Source organism: Urocampus carinirostris, chromosome 1 (genome assembly GCF_059441175.1).
Source record: "Urocampus carinirostris isolate Australia breed hairy pipefish chromosome 1, RoL_Ucar_1.0, whole genome shotgun sequence".
In the NCBI taxonomy this organism is placed as follows: domain Eukaryota; kingdom Metazoa; phylum Chordata; class Actinopteri; order Syngnathiformes; family Syngnathidae; genus Urocampus; species Urocampus carinirostris.
In genome coordinates this window covers 35,208,078-35,231,666 of record NC_142349.1, presented here as the reverse complement: position 1 = coordinate 35,231,666, position 23,589 = coordinate 35,208,078, and the positions used below count along the sequence as shown (strand labels likewise).

At 39.3% G+C, this 23,589-nt stretch overlaps 1 protein-coding gene across 1 annotated transcript; it reads left to right on the top strand.

Moving 5' to 3' along the window:
- The first annotated feature begins 7,200 nt into the window (after window positions 1-7,200).
- pip4p1a (phosphatidylinositol-4,5-bisphosphate 4-phosphatase 1a) lies at window positions 7,201-21,742 on the top strand. Its single transcript, XM_088336667.1, has 7 exons — window positions 7,201-7,450; window positions 10,191-10,384; window positions 14,249-14,355; window positions 14,437-14,542; window positions 15,974-16,026; window positions 17,444-17,534; window positions 19,672-21,742. The coding sequence occupies exons 1-7, from the start codon at window positions 7,333-7,335 to the stop codon at window positions 19,813-19,815; spliced, it is 813 nt and encodes a 270-aa protein (XP_088192793.1). The 5' UTR covers window positions 7,201-7,332; the 3' UTR covers window positions 19,816-21,742.
- The last annotated feature ends 1,847 nt before the right edge of the window (window positions 21,743-23,589 follow it).

Below are 23,589 nucleotides of genomic sequence, written 5' to 3'. Positions count from 1 at the left end.
CATGGACTTACTTAATGAACTTTCTGCGGAAAATGTTGCTCCTGCCTGCGAAGCAAGCGTGCGTGTATTTATGCGAGTTTGTGCGCACTACTCAAGCCATGCGACAGGAAAGGTATAATTTCCCCTGCAAACAAGGCTGTCCTTATGTTATTCTGCTCTTTGTGGGGGCACAGGTGTTCTGTAAGCAGACGAAGGGGAGAAAGTTCCCCCGTGCCAATTCGTCCCACAAATGCTCTTTTGTTGCAGGCGAAAGGGATTCTCGACACAGGTGAACTCGAGCGCCACCTCTTGAAGATTACTTTGATAAAGCTGAAATAGTCGCAACAATTTCTTTCGGGTCCAATCATCGACGGGACACTCGATTTACCTGGGCCTGTTCGAAACAGCGCGGGCTGCATCAGTTTTTTTTTCACAAGAAAAGCCCTGAGAAAACCATTTATATGTTCTCAATTATCTTATTTTTTAACACGAAATAAGACGAGAAAAACTATCAGGAAATTCACAGATGAAATAACACAGGAGATATACATGACTGAAGAAGCCATTTATAGAATATATATATATATATACAATATATTTATTCAGTTCAATTTTCCTGTACTAACCGTTCTTTAACTTTTAACTCTCTAAACATGAATGGAACAGTGAACATGAACTGCTCTGGCTTCTCTTACCGCTAGATAAATGACCTATAAAATGAACCTTTAAATGAAAATCGACTAAATATTAGAAACTGACACTTTAAGACTGGGGCCACAAACTTTCACCCGATGGCCCGCGTGTTTGAGACATCTGATTTCAAGGGACAGCGTGTATTATTTGGCCACTGGATGAAGTGCTTAAAGCTGGGAGCTAATACTGTATCTCATATTGAATTCAGTGTTTAGATTTCATAAGCAATGTTGATAAACCTAATCTGGTTGAAAAAAAATGTAGAGAAATATAACATGTAGATGTTTGCTTGTGTAATTATTCATAAATTAAAACAAATTGGATAGGATTCCAGGATTGGCCCTTGACCAATTCTTTTAACCAAATGGATTAAAGGGAAAGGCCTTCTGTCAGATTTTGAGTGTTTTAGTGTCACCTACTGGACATAAATCTCACCTACATCTCAGGTCAAGCGTTCCAAATCCAGATTGTATTGTGTGCGGTGAATGGATGTTTAGGGAAACAGTAAAGAATATTCTCAAAATACTTTTTTTAAAACTAAAAATCCAACGTCTCCAAAGTTTTTCTACAAACTGGAAAAAGATTTTCACAAATAATTAGTAATATTAAAGACATGCATTTCAGGTGGATTGGCCGGTCCAAATTGTCCCTAGGTGTGAATGAGCGAGTGAGTTGTCTGTCTGTGTGCCCTGCGATTGGCTGGCAACCAGTTCAGGGTGTCCCCTGCCCACTGCCCGATGATTGCTGGGATGGGCTCCAGAAACCCCGCGACCCTACTGAGGATAAGCGGTGCAGCTAATGAGATGAGATGAGAACAATACTAATAGTTAATTGTTTCTAATATGCTTCATTATCCGCTAGTAAATCATGAAAACTTTAATAAAACATTCAAATGTGTCACATTTTGTTTTGAAAAAGCCACTTTTGAACTTTGAATGCGATTTTTCTTTAAAGGGACAATGTGTAATATTTGACCAAACGACCACGACATGTCGCTGTATTGTACAAAGCACAAGGAATATAAAAAATGACGGAGACTTATGGTGACCAAACAGCCCCATTCTTCCTCTCATTTTTGCCCGGACTTTTACAAGATTTTTCTTTCTTGGTGTACTCTTAGGAGCAAGATGGCAGACAATCATGTCAGCTACCCTGTAGGTGAGCCTCTTTCACTTAAAACTAGTTTACGTTCATACCACCCTGAGAATGCCCGATCTCGGGTAGCCAACCATGGTGGGGCCTGGTGCTCTAAATATGGTCATTTGGCGCCCGCTCTGCTGCAACACCACTGACTGTACCCCAACACCCCCTTGGTACAGTTGGTGAAAATCAATTTCCCTAAGGGGACCAAACAAATGGAATTGATGTCGTGTAATGTTAAACTAAATACAATTAATCTTGAGTCTGACGGCTGGGTGGTTAGTGTGCAGCCCCTTGGTGCAGAGGTTCAGGGTTCAAGTCCGGCTACCACAACCTTTTACTTTGCATGTTCTCCCTGTGTTTGCGTAGGTTTCCTCCAACATTCCAAAAAACATGCATGTTAGGTTAATTGGCCGGGGCAAATTGTCCCTCGGTGTGAATGAGCGAGTGAGTTGTCTGTCTCTGTGTGCCCTGCGACTGGCTGGCAACCAGTTCAGGGTGTTCCCTGCCCAATTCCCCAAAATCACTGGGATGGGCTCCAGCGACCCTCTTGAGGATAAGCGGTCAGATAATGGATGGATGGATGGGCAAATGTCTTGACTTACGAGTACATTAAAAAATGCATGCTTGTATGATAGTTCGTATATTTTACCTTATTACTCAAATCGATATTGTTTTTGGTAAATAAATTGATTTTATTACCACTATGATGCACTAAATATTACACAATGGCCCTTTAAAAACAAATTGCTAAAACTTGGCTAAAAAAATCGTTTTACCAATATTCTTCAAAAAGAGTTAAATGTTTTATCCTTACTTTGTCACATCAAATGCGACCTTATCTGAAATAAACATTTCTTATTGAACAGTACTGTTCAAAATGTTATTCACACATTCTGAAAAATGTAACATGTCTAAGAATATTTAAGGATTATTCGGGAAGAGAAATTTGTTTTTCTCGAAGTATTTTCGTATTTAAATAAAGTTATCCAACGAGGGGGCAGCACGGTGGCGCAGTGGGTAGCGCGTGTGCGGCACAGTTCATGTCTTGGGAACCTCCTGTGTGGGTTCAAATCCAGCTCCAGACTTCCTGTGCGGAGTTTGTATGTTCTCCCCGTGCTTGCGTGGGTTTCCTCCGGGCACTCCGGTTTCCTCCCACATTCCAAAAACATGCATTTCAGGTGAATTGGCCGGTCCAAATTGTCCCTAGGTGTGAATGAGCGAGTGAGTTGTCTGTCCCCGTGTGCCCTGCGATTGGCTGGCAACCAGTTCAGGGTGTCCCTTGCCCACTGCCCGATGATTGCTGGGATGGGCTCCAGCACCCCCGCGACCCTACTGAGGATAAGCGGTGTAGTTAATGAGATGAGATGAATCCAACGAGGTTGACAGTTTTGTCATCAAGTTTTTGTTCTTTGTCTCATGATTCAAACAAAACCTTTGAAGAGTATCATTGTGCCAAAAGGAAATTGTGACTGTTCCATTTGTAAGAGACTGACTGAGGAAATGTCTGGTTATCATAAAATCATTCATAGGATTTACCGCTCCAAAGTTCAACAGTGAAAAGATTCAAAAAATATATTGATGTAAAATATACATTTATTTTGGGACCGTCTAATGGTCTTAAAATTCTGGTGTGAAATCGTAACTTTATTACTGTTTAGATTGACGATGGATTCAAACTATTTTGAACAGATGTATTGCTGGGAATGTATGTCTCTTAAATCAAAGCCAAAAGTCAAGTCAAGTCATGTTTGTCACATGAACTGTGCCGCACAAGCGCTAACCACTGCGCTGCCGTGCTGCCCAGCGTGTTATATATAATATCTAAATAGTGCTACACAGAATACATATTGCAATAAAATTCGGTAATATGCAATGTAGGGGGTGAGGTTTAATGTGGGCTTTTACTCTGCCGGGTAGAGTTAAAGAGCCTCATGGCATGAGGAAGAAAAGATCTCTTCAGTCTGTCCGTAGTACAAGACAGTGACAGCAGTCTGTCGCTGAAACTGCTCTTCTGTCTGGAGATAATGCTGTGTAGTGGATGCGATGGATTGTCCATGATTGACCGCAGCTTTTCCAGTGCCCGTCTCTCAGCTACTGTTGTTAGGCTGTCCAGCTCTTTGCCCACAACAGAGCTCGCTTTCCTAGCCAGTTTATTGAGACGAGAGGCATCCTTCTTCTTGACGCTGCCTCCCCAACACACTGTCGCATAGAAGAGTGCGCTTGCCACAACTGTCTCATAGAATATGTTAAGGAGCTTTTTGCAGATTTTGAAGGAGGCCAGCCTTCTGAGGAAGTAAAGTCGGCTTTGCCCTTTCCTACATAGAGCTTCTGTGTTGGCAGTCCAGTCCAGTTTGTTGTCCAGCTGCACACCCAGGTATTTGTAGGTCTGGACAAATTCTACACATTCTCCTTTGATGGTTACAGGAACCGGGTGAGTTATGGTTCTCCTGAAGTCCACCACCATCTCCCTGGTCTTGGTGGTGTTCAGGTGCAGGTGGTTTGCGTCGCTCCATCGGACAAAGTCCTGAATCAATTTCCTGTACTCCTCCTCCTGCCCATTTCTGATACATCCCACAATCGCAGTGTCGTCGGCAAACTTTTGCACATGGCAGGACTCAGAGTTTTACTTAAAGTCCGATGTATACAGAGTGAATAGGAACGGAGAGAGCACGGTCCCCTGCGGAGATCCTGTGCTGCTAACCACAGTGTCCGATGTACAGCCCCCCTGTTTCACATACTGGGGTCTGCGTGTCAGGTAGTCAGCAATCCATTCTACAAAGTGTGAGCTAACTCCCATCTCTGTCAGTTTCCTACTCAGTAGCAGAGGCTGTATGGTATTGAAGGCACTGGAGAAGTCCAAAAATGTAATCCTCACAGCCCCCTTAGCCCTATCCAGGTGAGAGAGGGATGGGTGTAACATGTATACTATAGCATCCTCCACTCCCACCTTTTCCTGGTTTTCTCCAACTTCCTCCTTTATGACACCATCCCCATATCTAAAACCTACATGAGGCCAAATAATAAACAGATATTGTCAACATAAAATATAGGTTTTTCATATGCTATAGAATAGAAGTGTGGTTTAAGCTTAGATTTAAACATTTCCACCTAGGTTGCAGATCGAATCTCAGGGGGAAGAGCATTCCACAGCACCGGGGCCCGAATGGAGAACACTCTCGAACCTGCGGATCTCTTCTTGGCTCTTGGGATCACTAGTAGACTTGCATTTTCAGAGCAAAGGCTCCAGACCGGAACATAGGGGGAAATTAAATCTGAAAGATGTGAGGGAGCAAGTCCTTGCATGATTTTGTTAACCACCAACAGAACCTTAAAATCACATCTTAAGCAAACAGGGAGCCAATGCAGGTTAGCCAACTTCGGGGTAATGTGATCAAACTTTCTTGTCTTAGTTAAAAGCCTCGCTGCTCATAATCATTGTAGTTCAATTTTATATTCCCACCTGCAAGTTTACTAATAAAGTCAAGCCATTTTTATTTGTATAGCAAAGGAGAACCAGTGCCAATGGGCATAGCGTAGCAGCAAGATGCCAGAAAACATGGTGGCGACTTCCAAATAGGAACATGCACAAGAAATACAATTTTGTAGACCTGACCTTTTATAGAAATTAACATTGTTATGATAGTTATGTATTTTTGCATAGTATTCAAACCTTTTTTTTTACTGAATCCATTTTTTGTACCACTAAAGAGGCACTTCATATCACACTGTCCCTTTAGAGCTAAACAACACATATGTCTGAAAAACAAAAAGCCAAGTAGAAATATTTACTTTTCAACAAATCACAACAAATACAGAATGACAAAAATACCTGCATCATCGTGAAGCTTTGTTTTTTGCACGCAACAGATATAAAGTGAAATATAGGATTCCTAAAAAAACACAAGAAATATGATTAATAATAATTATCGCCATTAAATCTATCTATTAAGCTCTCCCGCAACCAGAAGACAATTAAAACTAAAATATCTTGGAATCTTTATACTGCGTTCTCCACACAATAAGGCGCATCGGATTAAAAGGAGCGACCCCCAAAATATAGTCTTTTGTCATATTTTTTAATTTTTAAGGCGCTTTGGACTATGAGGTGCATGAATTTAAAAATACAGAAGGAGCTACTATATTTTAGTACATTGATAGATCGGTCGAAAAATGTCACTGACTATAACGGCAAATCGTTGTATGCAACGGGAATGGAATCGGGGGTCACGGCGGTGAGAGCACCAAACCTACCCACTAAACATCTAGTAACAAAGCATTTGAAATGGTATATATTTCATTATCAGACATTTTTTTTATTCATGGTGCCAGAAATAAATGTTTGAGAAAGGAGAAATCATAAAGATATGAATAAACGCAAACAAGCATGACGAGCGAACAACTCTTTACAGTTATTTATATCTTTCAGGACGCCATTTTGTTTTCTCCATTCTTTAATGTTCGTTTCTGGCCCTGTAAAAATAGTCTGATGATGAGATACAACCTTATGCCTTTTCGTATGTCGTCTGTCCCAGTAGTGGTCGACTGTTTAAGTTTTCAATGCTCTCACTGACGTGATCTATGTTATTTTTGTTGCATACAATGTTTTGCGATTTTGGTGAGCGATTTTTTTTTACGATTTATTAATCTTTGCACAAATTAGGTCACACTGTATACCTCGTGTAGCGACGCACACATCTGTATTGTAAGTATTTTCACCTTATACTTCGAAACATGGAATACAAGGCACTGGAATATAAGGCACACCTTTAAATACTGGCTAGTTTTGGGTTTTTTAGGTGTGTCATTTAGTCCGGAAATGACGGTAACTCATTTTTCTACTTGGGATATTTTATTTGTTTGTTATTTTGTTTATTTTATTTATTCATTATCTCTTGTTGGGCAGCAGGGCGGCTGACTGGTTAGTGCAAAGGTCCAGGGTTCAATTCCAGCTACAGAAGCCTCCCCATGAGGAGTTTGCATGTTCTCCCCGTGCCTGTGTGGGTTTCCTCTAGGCACTTCAGTATCCTCCAACATTCCAAAAATATGCATGTCTGGTTAATGGGTAGTTGAGGTGTGAATGAGCGAGTAAGTTGTTTGTCTCCATGTGCCCTGCAAACCGACGGGCAACCAGTTCAGGGTGTCCCCTGCCCACTGCCCGAGAGCAGCTGGGATGGGCTGCAGCACCCCCGCGACCCTAGTGAGTATAAGCAGGGCGGAACATAATGGATGGACATTATCCGTTGTTATCATTTTCTCGTATAATTTTCTTTGTTTGTGCTATAAAATGATAACACAATAATGCATTGAATTTGTATGTGAATGTAAATACAATTATTTTTAAAGGAGTTTTCGCTGTTGCGCGCATGCGCACGCGTTGTCGCCGCAGCAGCGGTCCCTTGGTCACGTGACGCCCGGGCTCCTGACACAACAATACAGTACAACGCTCTCGTGAAATCAGGCGACTCTCTCTTCTTCGTTCTCCCCACCTTCCCTCACTCCCTCCCGCTCGCTCTCGGCATGGCGGACGGCGAGAGGTCCCCGCTTCTGTCCGACCTCGGGGATGGCGCCCTCGGAAGCGGCAACGGCGGCCTGTCGCCCGGCTTGGCGCCCTACGGAGTGGCCAGCAAACCGCAGAGTGAGTAGCCGCCTCGGCGCCGCCTTCGCGGTCGCGGTCCTCCGCCCCTACTAGCCCACTGCTAACCGCTTTCTGGAGTCTGTTACTGTGACGGCGAACTGGCCTTGCCCACTCTTTGATAACTGAATGTTAACGTCGGGTTTTCAGATTTTCTCAATATGTAAAACGTTATTTTGACTTTGTTTTTCCTCTAAGGACCTGAACGCGTCACTAAAGCTAATAACTGTTGTGACAGCTCACGAGCTATTGCTACCAGGCCAAAATGCTTCCTAATGATGTATTGTATTATTAACAAGATTATGCTGTGATTAATTCAAAGTATATATTTTTCTAGTCGTAAATGCTTTATTGTTTTACTCGGACACAATCAAGCGAATTGTGCTGGTTCACTGGTTAGCCAAAGCAAGAAACACCTGTTCTGACGAACACGTACGCAGCCAATCAGAAGGCGATTAGAAGGCGGGCTTAGCGATGTGGTATCCAATTGAAAGCCGATGAGGGAGGAGATACTTTCAAAAGTCAACTTCTCATTTATTAGGATGAACATTTACACAATTGAATCCAACTTAAAAACCCAAAACAATAACTTGTTAAATACTAAGTGTCACTGTTTTGTCCTAACTGTATTAAAGGGACAGTCTGTATTATTTAGGGCCAAAACTAACAATTCTTTTTCAGGCTTCGTATGGGTGCTTAAAATACTTGAAAATGCTTGAATATTTATGTTGTTTTTTCAAAGATTGAACAGTGCTTGGATTTGGAGTTCAGTACTTGTAAATGCTTGAAATGGTTGCAATGTTTCCCAACAAATCTGCTGACAAACGAGACCCACACTGGAGGTTAGGTGCTTGAATTTGGCCATGAAAAAGCTTAACGAATCCTGTATTTGAATAATCTTTGACTCTGTTGATCCTTTTTACATTCAGCCGATGAATCCGATTTTTTTTGGAATGCATTTGCAATGTCTTCCTCCTTATCAAATATTGAAGATTTGGACAAAGGGACCCTCAAGGCCTTGTTTTGATGCATGCTCTAATAAATGAATGACCCTTTTTGAGTGGCTTCGCTTTGCCGTCGCATTTCTTCTCCCCTGGGGAGTAACGGCAGCTGGCATTAGTTTGTATGGCATAGTCTTATGAATTCTTATCACCTCCTACAGGCCGCTCCCAAGAGGAAAATGCATGCTACACCTAAACAGGGCACTAGTAAATGTGTATTAGTCAAACGATTATGTATCAATTATAGATTTATTTATTATGGGCCATGCAAAAAAATTAAGGTAGTGTTTTCCAGTATTGAATTGTAATGGGAAGAACTTCCTGTAACTGAAAATCTATGCTAGATACTACCATTATTTTACCCAACACCTACATAGGAAGAGATATGTCTCAAATATTTACACACGTATTGTTCAGATCCAGAAATATATGCAGGATTTACTCAACATTTAAAAATCATATGTCTGCAAAGCCCGAGTAAAAGCAGAAAACAACTTGCTGTCAAAATGTTTTCATATTTTCAAAAATATTTTCTTATTTTTTTTCCAAAGCTAATTGATAAAGAAATATTAAGCATGTGCAGCCTGATAAATTTGATTGCTCTTGCATGCATTCCACGAGTGTTTTCCTCGCGAAAGCTGCTTTCAGCAAGCAGAACTCGAGACCAAATCTTATTAGCTTGATAATCATAAAGGGGTCACTTGTCATGGGAACTGTGATTTTTTTTTTCGTTTCTAGTCCTGTTGTACAAACCCTTGTTTGTCGCTTCTGTTTACCACCCTTTGTTCAGGAATTCTTTATCAGAATAAAGTTTGAAATAAACAAGAAGTACTGTAAAATCTGGACTATAGAGCGCACCTGATTATAAATGGCACCCAGTACATTTTTTAAGGAAATAACATTTTGTACATACATAAGTTGCACCTTACTATAAGCTGCTTGCGCCCACATTGAAACATAAGACATTTTCAAAGAAAGACCGTACACAAATGCGTGTTTTCCACCTGTCTCACTCTTATTGCTATGGCGGCCGTTAGAAAAAATGCCTAAATTAGCCGCATCATTGCATAATCCACTGGGTTTAAAGTTTGGGAAATAAGTCGCGTCTTATAGTCTGAATTTTACACTAGTTTTGGTATTATGAGCAAATATATTATTTTAGAAATATTACTTTTATGTGAATGCAATCAAGGTTTATTATGATAGATAAGTCTTTACCAGCTTTTTAGAAGCGGAGAGCTACTTTTTTTGTTATGAATTAGCTCAAAAGGCTGTTAACTCTATTTTAGAAATGTATTCTTGGTACAGGTATTATTAATATTCCTTATTTGCTATGCTGGTTGTTTTAGAATTAGAAAAAAAGTTGAACATATTCTACTATCTCCGCTTTAAACTTAACAAATCCTTTCATTCAATAGATTTGAGAAGAGGATTTTTTTCTTGATTTGGGTTTCATTTTTTTCTTTATTTGGGTTGCTGGTCCTCAAGTCAGACCAGTTGAGAGCCACTGATCTGTGTCACCAGTTGTCCTGTAATCAAGATTCAGCGCTCTCACTGCCGTGACATGGGTTTGATACCCATTGCATCCAATGTTTTGTAGTTGTGGTCAATGATATTTTTCAATCATTACACAAATACAGAAAAGCTTCATGTGTAACGTACACCCAGACGTTCTTTTTCAAGTTAAAAGAAAAAGGTGCATTATACACAAGTAAATATGGTAATCTGTTTTCTCTATTCAGGCTTTCCACCTTTCCCTAGCCCCACGCAGCCGTCTGTGCTCCTGGGTGAGGACCCTCCTCCATACTCGCCCCTGACATCGCCCGAGAGTGGCAGCGCGCCCGTCATCAGCTGCCGTGTGTGCCAGAGTCTCATCTCTGTGGAGGGAAAAATCCACCAGCACGTGGTCAAGTGCGGCGTGTGCAATGAGGCCACGGTATGTTCCAAACTCCACCAAGGCTAATGCGTCTTATTTGAGGATAACGTAAAGTCAAGTAATCCATCCAGGCTCAGACTGTTGCCATCGTTAAGCCTCAAGTGTAATTGTTTGATGTAGTTTGTCTAAAAATGATTAAAAGAAAACGGCTCTGGCCACTAATACAGTAGCATTGTTTTGCCTTGGTAGAGGTCGGTTGTGAAAGTTGTGCAACACGTACAATCTTGCAGGTTAAATGAATTGACTAGCTTGTTATCTTTTGTACATATCCAAGTGCCTCGACTTTCTGTTGTTTAAAAGCTGCTCACATGATCACATTGTTCAAGTATTTGTTGTTCTAGGTACGAAAAAATACAACGAAGAATTAACGGAGCATGTTTACTACCCTAGACTTTGGAGTGTTTAAATAGTTCATTTTCCACGTGAATAAATCGTAAAAATGCATCAAAGAGGCAACAACTGATTTATTTCAATTTCAGCTTTTCAGAGGTAGACATTTGCCAACTTCTGTTGTTCTCCATAATATAAAACTAATGTTTTTTGTATTGAAACAAAAGAAAACATTTATGAATGAAATCACAATGGTGAATTTTAAGATTCTTTCCAAATTTGGGAATATCGGTTGTTCCTCCAGCAGGGTTTTTTTCTACTCTTTTACAATCTAAAGTGTTAAGATGCAATGTTAATGGATGAACAAATGCTGTTTTTGAGGTCTTAAAGAAGGTAAAATAAAGGAACGAAGCATGCTTCAGCGATTTGCTTATACTTTAGAAAAAAAGAAAAAAAAAAGATTACGTTTGAGTCATATGCAGGACACTTCCTCTTTGCAGAGCGAGTTGCTTTCTAACTATACCTCTAGATATTTGGTAACAGTGCAAAACAGCAATTCTTAACTTACGTCTCAGTAGGCAACTCGCAACAAGGATTACCGTATTTTTTGTAAAACGTCCGTGCAAGGGATGTTGATGTTGTTACTGGAATAGTCTGGAGGTGTCTTGTGGGTCGAGATGTGGTTACATCGTCGTGGTCAGGGATATTTTCGACTGATCAACCATTGTGCAATTTGTTGGCCTGGAGAGGGATTGGTGCCACCTGGCTGTACATTCCCAAGGCACACCACAGGAAATCGTGCCCCTACGACTCTAGTGGTTAAGGGATCCAAAAACATGTTTTTGCACCCTCAAATGCATCCTGTTTCTTGATAATGTCGATGTAACATTTTTAATTACCGGGATTGGGTCCCCAAACTAAAATGCTAAGTACCGTATTTTCCGCACTATAAGGCACACATAAAATCTGTTTTTTTTTTGTTTTTTGTTTTTTTAAACCTGACTATGCGCCCTATAATCCGGTGCGCTTTATATATGGATCAATATTAAATTACAAGGTCTCGCAACTTGCGGTAAGCAACCCCCGACTCCATTTTTCGCGTAGATGAAGTGCGCTGTGCATACTGGGAAATGTTAAACAACGATTCTCTTTTATTTGTGCGTTTGTATAAAGACCCTGAAATGGCTCATATTAAGAGACACGCTTACAACGTAGAGTTTAAACTCAAGGCGATCAGTCACGCAGTAGAACACGGGAATAGAGCAGCAGTGAGAGAGTTCAACAATAATGAATCAATGGCCAAGTAAGGAAGAATAAACAAAGTTTCCGTGGCAATAAAAGCGAGATGGCCACAGTTAGACAGGGATCAGAATTTTCCGCGGATCCGCGGATTTCCGCTATTTTTGAACCCCAAAGGTCATTCCCGTAAATCGTCTAAATTCGATGAGAAAATATTTTGGGGGGGTGAGGTATGCAACGTGACTGTTTCATCACCCCAAGTTAGCATTTAGACCATTGGTCGATAGGTTCGCTGATAACCAATCAGCGGAGCTTTTGTTCAGAGCATTGGCTTTCTCAAACATGGCGCTCCTTCCGGTCTTTTCAAACGGTGAAATGAGTGTTTGAAAAAGTAAATATGAAAATACTAAGAAAAGAAGACGAGGCTTTTGTCTCCGAGATTGATAAAGGAATCAAGAATAAATTTAAGTGGTCATGGCTGGAGAAGACTGTCACAGTAAACGTTAAAATCGGCGCAAAGATCGAGGAAGTTACAGAAACTTTGAGCCAGTTCATCGCAAAGTGTGATGTTCCAGGGAAAGCAAAGCGTCTATACTGTGTCGATCTGATCAATTATGGTACGCGAGGTTGTGTGGCACTGATCGATCATGCTAAAATGAATAAGCACAAAGCAAAAATAGCTTGCCGGCGATCAAATTATGCACTCGGATCCGCATTTAAAATCGGCAGCCACCGGTTCAACATTATTGGCCGTTTCAAATCCTTCCACTTCAAATACTAGCAGCAGTCAACCACTGGTTCCCCTGTGTGACAGAAAATCCCAATCTGAGGTATTTATAAATCTATTTATTTATGAAATGATTTTATCTTTTGTGTTTATACAATATTTAGAACAGGATAAACAAAATTTAAAATTTGTTATAAACATGATTAAAATAGATTTTGTATCATCATGATCATGTTCAATATTACAAATGCTTTTAATGTCAATATATTATTATTTTTTAATTTATATATATATATATATATATATATATATATATATATATATATATATAATACATGGTTTCTGTTTTGTTGGATTTAATTCATTCTAGTGCAATTTTCACATAGCAAATAAGATAAATGCTGTTGACTTCAGGGGGGCGAAGCCCCCCACCGGGCTCCGCCCTGGACCCTGGCTATTTCAGCTGAAAATGAAAATCTCCATTCTGATCCCTGGTTAGAGGACACACTTGAACAGTGTAGAAGTGTCAGTACAATAACTATTCGAATGAAGGCAACAGCACTGGCAAGGGAACTTAACATTAAAGAATTCAGAGGTGGTCCTACTTGGTGTGTGTTTACGTTGTAGCGGGCAGAGAAGGGAGTCGTAGGCGGAGTGTCAAACAAAGGTGCCAACGAAAGCTGCTTTAATGACTTTCAATCAAAACTTACAAAACAAACCAAAACACGAGAGTGGCTCGAGCCGGCAGAATTAAGAGTCCCCCTAGGAACTCGCTAACTGAACAATGGTTCCATGGGTGAATTATGTAAAACCCACTACAACGTTTTACATTTTACAGTTATTATGTTATTGCTTTACTGTTATTGTTTTGCACTTGTTGTTTTTGCCCATTACGAGTGTCACTATATTGCGATTGCACTAATGTTTAATTTACCATAACAGTATCAGGCGTTTTTTTGCGTGTTGACTAAATGGAGGAAAAGTAAAATGTTATGCCTTGCTGTTGTTCAAAGATGTTAAAGATGTGTCACGAAAATGCTTTACCTCAGAGAAAATAATAAAACGGCTGTTTATTCATTTTGGGAGTGAATGGAGTTGTGGAAAGCTTGTTTGTTATCTATTAATAAAGTTTGACTAACCTATCTGACTGTTTTGTTGACATTCCCTTTAGCGCGGCACCATCTAATTGTTGCATAACGTAACTACATCCTCTACTGTAGCCAAGTCAAGTTAAGTCACATTTATTTATGACGCCCTTAATCACAAAAATGTCTCGAAGGACTGCACAGGATTACAATTACAAAATTGCACAATTACCTGATCTTAAACCAGCATGCACTTATAGCGCCTTATAATGGGGTGCGCCTTATAATGGGGTGCGCCTTATGTATGGAAAAAGTTTAAAAATATATAAATCATTGAAGGTGCGCCTTATAACACGGTGCGCCTTATAGTGCGGAAAATTCGGTAAGTTGAATCATGAATCAGTAATTTCCTCTCCAGCTCTTTTTTACTCTGATCAAAAGAATGATTGTGACGTCCATGTCATCATTATCTTTTTGGTGCAGCCTATCAAGAACGCTCCAGCAGGGAAGAAATATGTGCGCTGTCCCTGCAACTGCCTGCTCATCTGCAAAGTCACTTCCCAGCGGATCGCTTGCCCAAGGCCATACTGGTACTTGCACACTTGAGCACTAGTGATGAGTAATATATTATGCTTTGGTCCTTGTTATTGTTGTGTGTATGCTGTTTGCAGTAAACGGATAATCAACCTGGGTCCCGTTCATCCCGGTCCAGCCAGTCCAGACCCCCAACCGACCGGGGCCCGAGTTTCATGTGGACATTGCAGTAACACCTTCCTGGTATGCCAGCTGTCCACTCTCTGCCCGTTTATATGAATTTATTTCAAAAAATTGTTATGCTGCAGGTAATTTCCTTTGCTTTGTTGACTTTTTATGATTTATTTAATTATTTTTCCATTTTCATTGGCCACTAAACATAAAGGAGTTGTATGGAATTTAGAATTTTCTTACTCACTGCCTCTTTCGGAGCATTCATGATTCACATGCAAGTATGTGCATTTTTTAAACCCACTTGAATAAACTCTTCTTTTATCTTTTGTGGCATTTCAGTTGTAGTTTGAACTGTATTCGAAGAAGGCCTAGTCTTACTTTCACCATTTTCAGGCTACACTAACAAATAAACACAAGTACCAGCATGCACCCCACCTTTAAGTACAAATTAGAAATGATTTTTAGAAATACTTTGGAATCTTTTTGTGTTTCATCTGTCTTTTCATGGTATCATTACTCTTACTACTTTTTTATTATTATTACTGAAGGTGGTTGACACCAGTACTTAGGGTTGGTAGTATCATATGTAGTTATATTAACAGTCAAATGCAATGTGATATCAATCTATACAGCATTTATGGAAACTTTTGTATCGTTTTATATGGATATAGCTAAAATTGCCAAACTTTATCGCTCTGTCACAATATTTAAAGCAGAAGGCTAGGTTAAAGGGCATGTTTTATTTTTATCTGTGGAATTCTAGCCATTCAATTTTAGTTTTTCATCCTATCCCTTTAATAACGCCACTGAACCAACTCAAGAGGCTCATGACCATGGCATGTGGGATCACCTGACCCTGCCTGTTTTTCTAATTGCTCTTAAGTCTGCAATATTTGCGTTACTAATAAAATTATATTGTAAACATCCTCCACCAATGATGGAACTAATGAAGAGCAGGCCCTTGCGTTTTGGCAACACAAATTTGAATCTTGGTTGTAGTTCTTTTTCTTGTCTTTGGTGCACATCCAAAAGAAGAAAAAGAATGTTTGCGTGTTCCTGTTCCATCTGCTGACCAGCGAACAGTACTTCCTCATCACACTCCCCTTTCATCATTTTTTTTTCAGCCGCTGAAAGTTGGCTTAGCGACGTTATACCCTCTCATTTATTCGGCAATTAATTGTCTGAGTGTCTCAACCGTTCCTAATTTAACAGCCACCAAGCTGCTGCGCGAGGTAGCGAAATGAAAAAGGTTTTTTTTTTTTTGCGACATAATTTGCCAACTTACATGATATCAGACATTGATGAACATTTTGCTCTTGCTTGTACGAAATTCCACTACGTGCCTCCGTTTTTATGTAAACTGGTCGATATTACTGACTCTAAAGGGGGCTGAACATGACATGTGCCCATTGTGTCTTTATAATAATTTAAAAGAATTTAGTTGATGCTTAAGCACATATGAAAAAACATACTAACGATGGGAATATTTTGCGCTTGCAGTGGACCGAGTTCACAGATCGCACACTGGCTCGATGCCCGCATTGCAGGAAAGTGTAAGTAGTTAACACATTACTTATTTTTCTGTTTCTTTTGATTTTAATCTTGTATTATTCTGTGTATTTAATATACTTAGTCCAATATTTTTTGGGGGGGAAATTGTAGGTATTTCAATTTTATCATGTGATTGTATTTCATACAATTTATAAAGGCTCTAAGATTTTCACTAGTAATAGCTATTGGCAGTTCTTCAATTTTGTTTATTGTTTAAATTATTTATTATTGTTTAATTTACTTCAGGATTGTATTTTCTGAGACTTTTAAAGGTCTCAAAATATGTTCACGTTTTCTTTACTGTATATTCCGAATATATGATATCCATCCATCCATTATCTGCACCGCTTATCCTCAGTAGGGTCGCGGGGGTGCTGGAGCCCATCTCAGCTGTCTTCGGGCAGTGGGTAGGGGTCACCCTGAACTGGTTGCCAAGTCACACAGGGACAGAGCACTCACTCGCTCATTCACACCTCGTGACAATTTGGACCGGCCAATTAACCTGACATGCATGTTTTTTGAATGTGGGAGGAAACCGGAGTGCCCAGACGAAACCCATGCAAGCATGGGGAGAACATGCAAACTCCACACAGGAGGTTCGATCTCATGACCTCCAGAACTGTGCTACACACGCTCTAATCACTGCACCGCCGTGCTGCCCTTAATATGTATATATAATTTTCTTTGTTCATTATTTTGGTGGTTTTGCCTGATTTCAATGTACTTTATATTAAAGTAAGTTTGTTTTAATAGGAATGTTTTTTTTTCGTTCAAATTTGTATGTTTGCTCCTTTAACTATTTTGTATTCAGTCAGGGAGTTTGTCTAATTTACAGTATTTTCTTTTTTTTTTTTTCTAATATTTGTATTTTTTTAAGTATTTCTGTCAAAAGACGTAGCTTTAAAACGAGCAGGGAAAAAATACTTGAAATCAATAGTTGAAATAGCTTTAAAGCATTAACTAATGTTGAAGCAGCTTTTCACCGAGCTTCAACTTTGACTAAACTATAACATAGTAAATGTCTTTCGTCAACATCCCAGTGAAGGGAATCTTTTGTTATACTGAATTTCCCAGTTCAGTTGACTCCACCCTTCTCAGCCCTGATGAAAATACTTCAATATGGTTTGGGTTTTGTCCAAATAAATGTTTTGCAGATATGATTCCTTCCGAGTCATTCCTAAGACTTAAAAAGTGGTCGGCGGCGCCCTCTGTTGGCTGCGGCTGCATCGGCTCACTACAACGGGTCAGGTGCAATCGACATTTCGTTCTGTGTACATTGTTACTCAGAATGACAATACAAGGAAATTATTATTGTTATTATTATTATTATTATGATCATCTCGTGCTACAACCACATTTTTCTTAATGATTGGAGAATGATTTTTGTAAGCATCCTCGACTTCATTGTCACCCTTTCAGCTCCTCTATTGGTCAGCGGTACCCCAGGAGGCGGAGCATGTGGTGTTTTCTTCTCTGCTTGCTCTTCTGCATCTCAACTGCTGGCCTGATTGTGAGTAAAATGATTCAGTCGGGCCAAATTTTAATCTGATGAGATATTGATTAATGTACCTTTTTAAATGTGGTATTTTATGCCCTTGTTCAAATAGACATATGAGCCTTGTAAAATGTGTGTTAAAAAGTATTTGGCTAATTGTGCACTTTTGGTGTCTCTCGACCTCCACGGAAAAACATGTTTTGGCGGAATTTATACGAGATTGAACCACCAAAACTGAAGCTCATAAAGTGGAAAATAATGAATTGCACTGTTCTTGTTGGCCACTCGAGGGCGCCAAAGGTGCACGCAAAGTTTTTTTTGCATTCTGGCCTTGCACTAGTCATGATGCAGCTTCCAGTTGCACAATTCATTGAGACATGCTTTAGTTATCTCCGTTATTCTCTGTGAATTCTATTACAGCTGTTTTGTGCTGGGTTTCATCATCAAGTGGAATTCTTGTTAGTCTAATTTGGATTCAAGCTTAACAAAATTACCATAAGGATCCCTTTGCTTGCTCAAAGTCCTGATGCAACAAATTATGGTGCAAGACAGACAATCTCCAAATGTAAGATCAGTTTGCCATAGTAGTAGTTTCCCTAGAAGCTTTTCTTTAAACGAACCCTAGAAATCTCCATTAATAATAGACCCATTTTGATTGAAATGTTGGACTTGTTGTCTTTTGAGTTTTTGGTGTTTTGTTGTTTGTCTACTGACATCAGTGACTGCTTTGAAGTTATGAATTTTCTTGCAACCCAGGGGTGGGCAAACTTTTTGGAGTCGCGGGCCACCTTGGGTTGAAAAAATATCTAATGTTTCTCATTTGCATGTATGAATGAATGTACATGCAGGTATCTACATGTTATATATTTTTTCATATTTGTCTTTAAATCGGTTAGTTTCATCCAAATAAAGCAAAATAATAAATAATTAAGTCATTGTTTCTAAGCACTAAATTTAGTTTTGTAGTAATGTTATTTTATATTTGTAGTATATCTGTACTATTACCATACTGGTTTTTAGTGGTATTGGTGGAGTTGCATTCTTGTAGTATTGCTGTAGTAGTATTTTAGTAGTATTTTTGTATTACAGTATTATATTTGTTGTTGTTTTTCTGTAATAATTCTTTTTTCTTTTCTTTGTCGTAATTTTTTTTAGTATTTTTTCTACTATTGATGTAGTAGTTCCTAGTTAATCCTACCCCTGGAAATCACCGCTATTGGTGTGTGAGTGTGTGTGTGAATGGGTAAGTGTGAAGCTTATTGTAAAGCGCTTTGGGAGGTCTTCATTGACCTGAAAAGCGCTATATAAATGCAGACCATTTACCATTTACCGTCATGATGCTGCTTTGAAACAAAATGGCATACTTCTCTTCCCGTTTTTGACCAAAGATCCTCTTGCCTATTCTTGTCACCTGATACAGTGGTACCTCTTCAGAGTATATGAGCACTTTTAAAAACAAGAATTTTGATATTAGAGTTTGATTTGCAACAAAAGTCTTTCTCGCTAAACGAAGGAAAATCCAGGTCACTAGCAGTCCCAGAAGCTTCCAGTAGAGACTGCTCATGACCACCCACTGCCAGCATCAGCTCGTTTGTGCGTGCAATTTACTACAGGCAATAAAAAAAAAGTGCTGTAAATATCTTTGGGGTGAACGTCAATTTAAAGTTACAGTAACCTTAATTTAGGATGTACAGTAGGACGATATAGAAAAAGGAGGAAAAAAAACGTCAAAATTGGCAGGTAAAATATAATCCCTGTCACTCCTCTTCCCAAGACACGAACAGCCTCAAACGCCCCATCCCTTCCCGCACCATGCATAAACCTCCGTTACTCTGACTTCCTCCGTGGTAAGTGCTTATTATAAACTTGTATTTTATTTACCTAATATCTAATTGCAATTACAGTTTGAATGTGTTGTTAGTTGTCAATAAGTTTTATAGCTATTAGGGGTTCACTTTGGTGCTCTTGGGAGGACGGGAAAGGACAAACTAGTTTTTAATTATTTCTTATCAAGAAAATCTGCTTGTGTTACGGGCAATTCGAGCTACGAACACAATCCTGGAACGAAATAAGCCCATATGAAGAGGTCCCACTGTACATTTCAAAAGATGGTAGTTAGCTTTCTGACATGCCGTCCTTTCGCTACCTTCAGGCCGGCACGTGGCTGAAGGCCGAGACCTACCCCGGCATCTACGCCTCGTGGGCCGTTCTACTGCTTTTGGTGCTGGTGACCCTGGCGCGGGCGTTCTACTGGGCCTGCATGCGGGTCAGCCAGCCTCTCCAGAACTTCACATAGACACCCCAGCCATCAAAACCCAATCCCTCCCCCCAAGTTCCTCCAAACCTTTCCTCGAGTGGCCAGGCCTGTGGCTGAATGGCTTCCAAACAAGAAGATGAGAACTATTTATTTCACTATACTGATGATGTGGCAACTTCCCATACTTGTTTTAATTCCATCTGCCCGCCGTCAGCTTTGTCATCTCAACGCCCTGAATGAAGCATTTAAAGCATTTAGCTTTTTCTAAACCGATACTGTGGCCTGTCTTTGTGCATCAAAAGGATTAAGGAGACAATTGAAATGTTTTGACGCGTGTGAAGGTAGAACTTTGCTCGCGAATCTCTCCACCCTTTAAAAACCCCCAAAGAACATTTTTGATTCCTCAAAATTGATTTAAATTGAATGAATCTGAAGCATTAACAAAACATACGAAAAAACAACTTCTGGATTGCGATGGGCAGCAGATGTTTAAGCGTATTTTCACTGGAAAAAAAGACAACAGTTTCATAGGTTTTCACAGCTGTGTTTGCAGTTACAAGCATGATGTTAATACATATAAAGCAAAGATACTGTTTTTTGTATAATTTACCATGCTAGGAAATTTATTTTTAAAGCGTACAGGGAAAACGTCAAAATCACTGCTTTCTATGAACGCACCACGAGTTGGACATGACTTTTATTCTTAGGTGCCATGTTGAAAGCCTCCATATTGGTTACTCACAATTAGGAGCTTAATGAAACTATGATAGACTCGCCCCTTTTAGCTCATATCTTGTTTTTGTAAAAAAAAAAGGACCCAAAACAAAACTAACTTTGATTGACTTGGTTAATGATCAAAGTCAGTCAGGTCAATTCCAAGATGAGGTCATAAATAGCAGCGACTTCACCACTGTTGCTTGATGTTTAGCAACACAAACTTCTCTAAATTGTCATATTTTGTGTAGTTGTGATGATCAATTCACTATTGTAACTGATCTAAACAAGCGTCGAGGCAGTTCTTTTACATTTTTTACGAAGCTACCGTTCAGTTTAACCACTCAATCTTCACAATTATTGCTACCCCTATTTAACATTTAGCTTGGTAGTTTTTGCTTTGAACATCTCATTAAATCGTTAGGGATGCTTTTATGGTAACCAATGTCAAAACAAGAAACAAGCTTTTGAATTATACAGATTTACCTTAATCGGCATATGAACTGCTTGTGATCATTTCAATCTGGTGGCGCTAGCATCCGTTAACATCAAACGCTTTGAAGAAGTTTTTTATTTTTTGAGCTCAATTTCGCTCGTGTGACAGAAAGTGATATCATGGTAGGGCCAATCACTCCGAGAAGGAAGATGCCGAAAAAGAACACTAATATGCTGATTGTTTTTACTTCTGTTACATACTTATTTTTGTTTTATGGATGACCTACTAACCTGATGAGCCTGAATTATACACTCGCACGCACACCCACACACTAAGCACCTTTCATTGCAGCTGTTATTTATTTTTACACTCAAATTGTGAGCTAATGTTTCAATGACAGTAGTAAAGAGAACAAGCCTTAATGTGTTATCGTTTTCCAGTGATGTTTTTGTTTTTTAAATCACTCCTCAAATCAGTGCAGTAATTTGGACGGGGTTTTAATAAACCAGTTGATTATGTGTGGCCTGTCTGGGGAACAGTTTGTGATTCATGGACGTTGTGGACCAAACAGGCTGCCAAATAAACATACATGTTGAACGCTTACGTGGTGTTTGTTTTGAACACACAAACGCACACAATGGCCAAGTAATTATTTTTCATAGGAATGAGGTTAAAAGGATCGAGAATGTAATGATGATATCTCAGAAAGCTATTGTAATGATTTGTAATGAAAAGGTTCCAAATGTAATCATTTGAATCTCTTGATTTGTAAGCAAATCACTCATTTTTGTGTTTAAAATAAAGCTATGCTCTTGATGCCTTGTTAACCAAAATTACTATGGATATTAACCATGAAATGGACCCCCCTTTCCCTCAGGCAAAATTAGCCAGTGTGCTTTTGTTAAAAAAAATAGATGTATGTATCTTGTGCTAAGGCTGTTGTCACCACATCCCTCAGAAAATAAAATGACTTCTTATGACGATATTCACGGATGAGTCACTTGGCTGTGCGGCCTTCTGCCGTCAGGCCGTCATTTATTCCATCTATTTTCTGTGCCGCTTATCAACAATAGGGCCACCTAGCTACTGGAGCACATCCCAGCTGTCCTTGGGCAGTGGGCAGGGGACACCCTGAATTGGTTGCCAGCCAGTCGCAGGGCACACAGAGACAGACAACTCACTTGCTCATTCACACCTAGGGACAATTTGGACCGGCCAATTCACCTGACATGCATGTTTTTGAAATATGGGAGGAAACTTGCACAAGCAATAAATTAATTGAAAGTTTGCCTTTTTTTAATTTGTCATCAACTCGGTGCCATGATTTTTGGACCAACATACAAAGGTGGGCGCTCCATCAGTCTATAAATGAACATTAAAGAATAATGGCTTTTTCTTTGTCCACTTGTTTGTTTTTATGAGCAAGTTATAAGATGAGAGGTGGGTTAAAGTGGTACGAAAAGGACTTCCATCCGCAAAAACAAACATTGATTTGAATACTGGGCAAAAATACATGAACAATCATACCGATGTTAATTTTTTATTTATTTTTTAAGTTGTTGGTTGAGATTGTATTTCTTTTTCATCGTGGAGTCCCTTCTAGGATCAGCACCATGTTCTTCCGCAGGGTTGGGTAGGGTTACTTTAACTGGATTACTTTCAATTACTTTTGGATCACTCCAATATCAAATATGCTAAAAGAAGACAAAAGAAACTAAATGTGAATAAAATTACAAAATTTTGTGCAGGCTTGGGGAGTAACGGAGTACATGGAACGGCAAAAATGATGTTGGCAAGCTGTTTGGATTTATTTTCATTTTGTTTCTGTCGCATTTTATCTTAGTTTTGCCAGAGATCAAAGCCATGAGAGAAAGCTTACCACGTGTTGTGAGTCATAATTGTATTCACATTTAGTTTCTTTTGTCTTTTATTAGCATATTTGGTATTGGAGTAATCCAAAAATAATTGAAAGTAATCCAGTTTAAGTAACCCTACCCAACCCTGTTCTTCCGGCATCCTGCCGCCACACTCTGCAGTGTATCACTGGCCCTCACTCGTACTAGACATCACAGTGCCATGTAGTAGTCAAATATTACATATTGGGGCCTTAAGATGAGCAGTTATTTGTAAGTTTTTATTACAGCATATCTTGGGTATGTACTTAACAACAATGGCTGCAAATTCACAACTGCAAAGTCAAAATGGCTGGCAATTTTGTACAGGGAAGGTGGACCATGAATCACAACAAAATTGAAGGAAAAAAGAAAATAGCTGACAAGCACTCTTATATTGATCTTATCTTGAAAAGTTAGTCTGGAAAAGCGAAACCTAAACTTAAAGGAAACTGAAACAATGTACAGCAGTAATGGAAATTTCCACTGCACATCGCCTCTTTTGTTTGACTTGTTTCTAATAAGTACTGCTATCATTTACGACTACTTTCTAGCTACAAAATGAAACAACTGATACAATGGAGAAGCTGAAAATCAAACACTAAACAAATCAGGAAATAACATTTTGAATAAATGAAAATTCTAATTAAAACTCAATAGGTAATAAATGAAAGAGGTATAAATGACTGAAATTGTACATTCATGACCATATCTATGGAGTGACACAATTCAATATTACAACAACATCTATTCGTCATAGTCAGTTTTTGA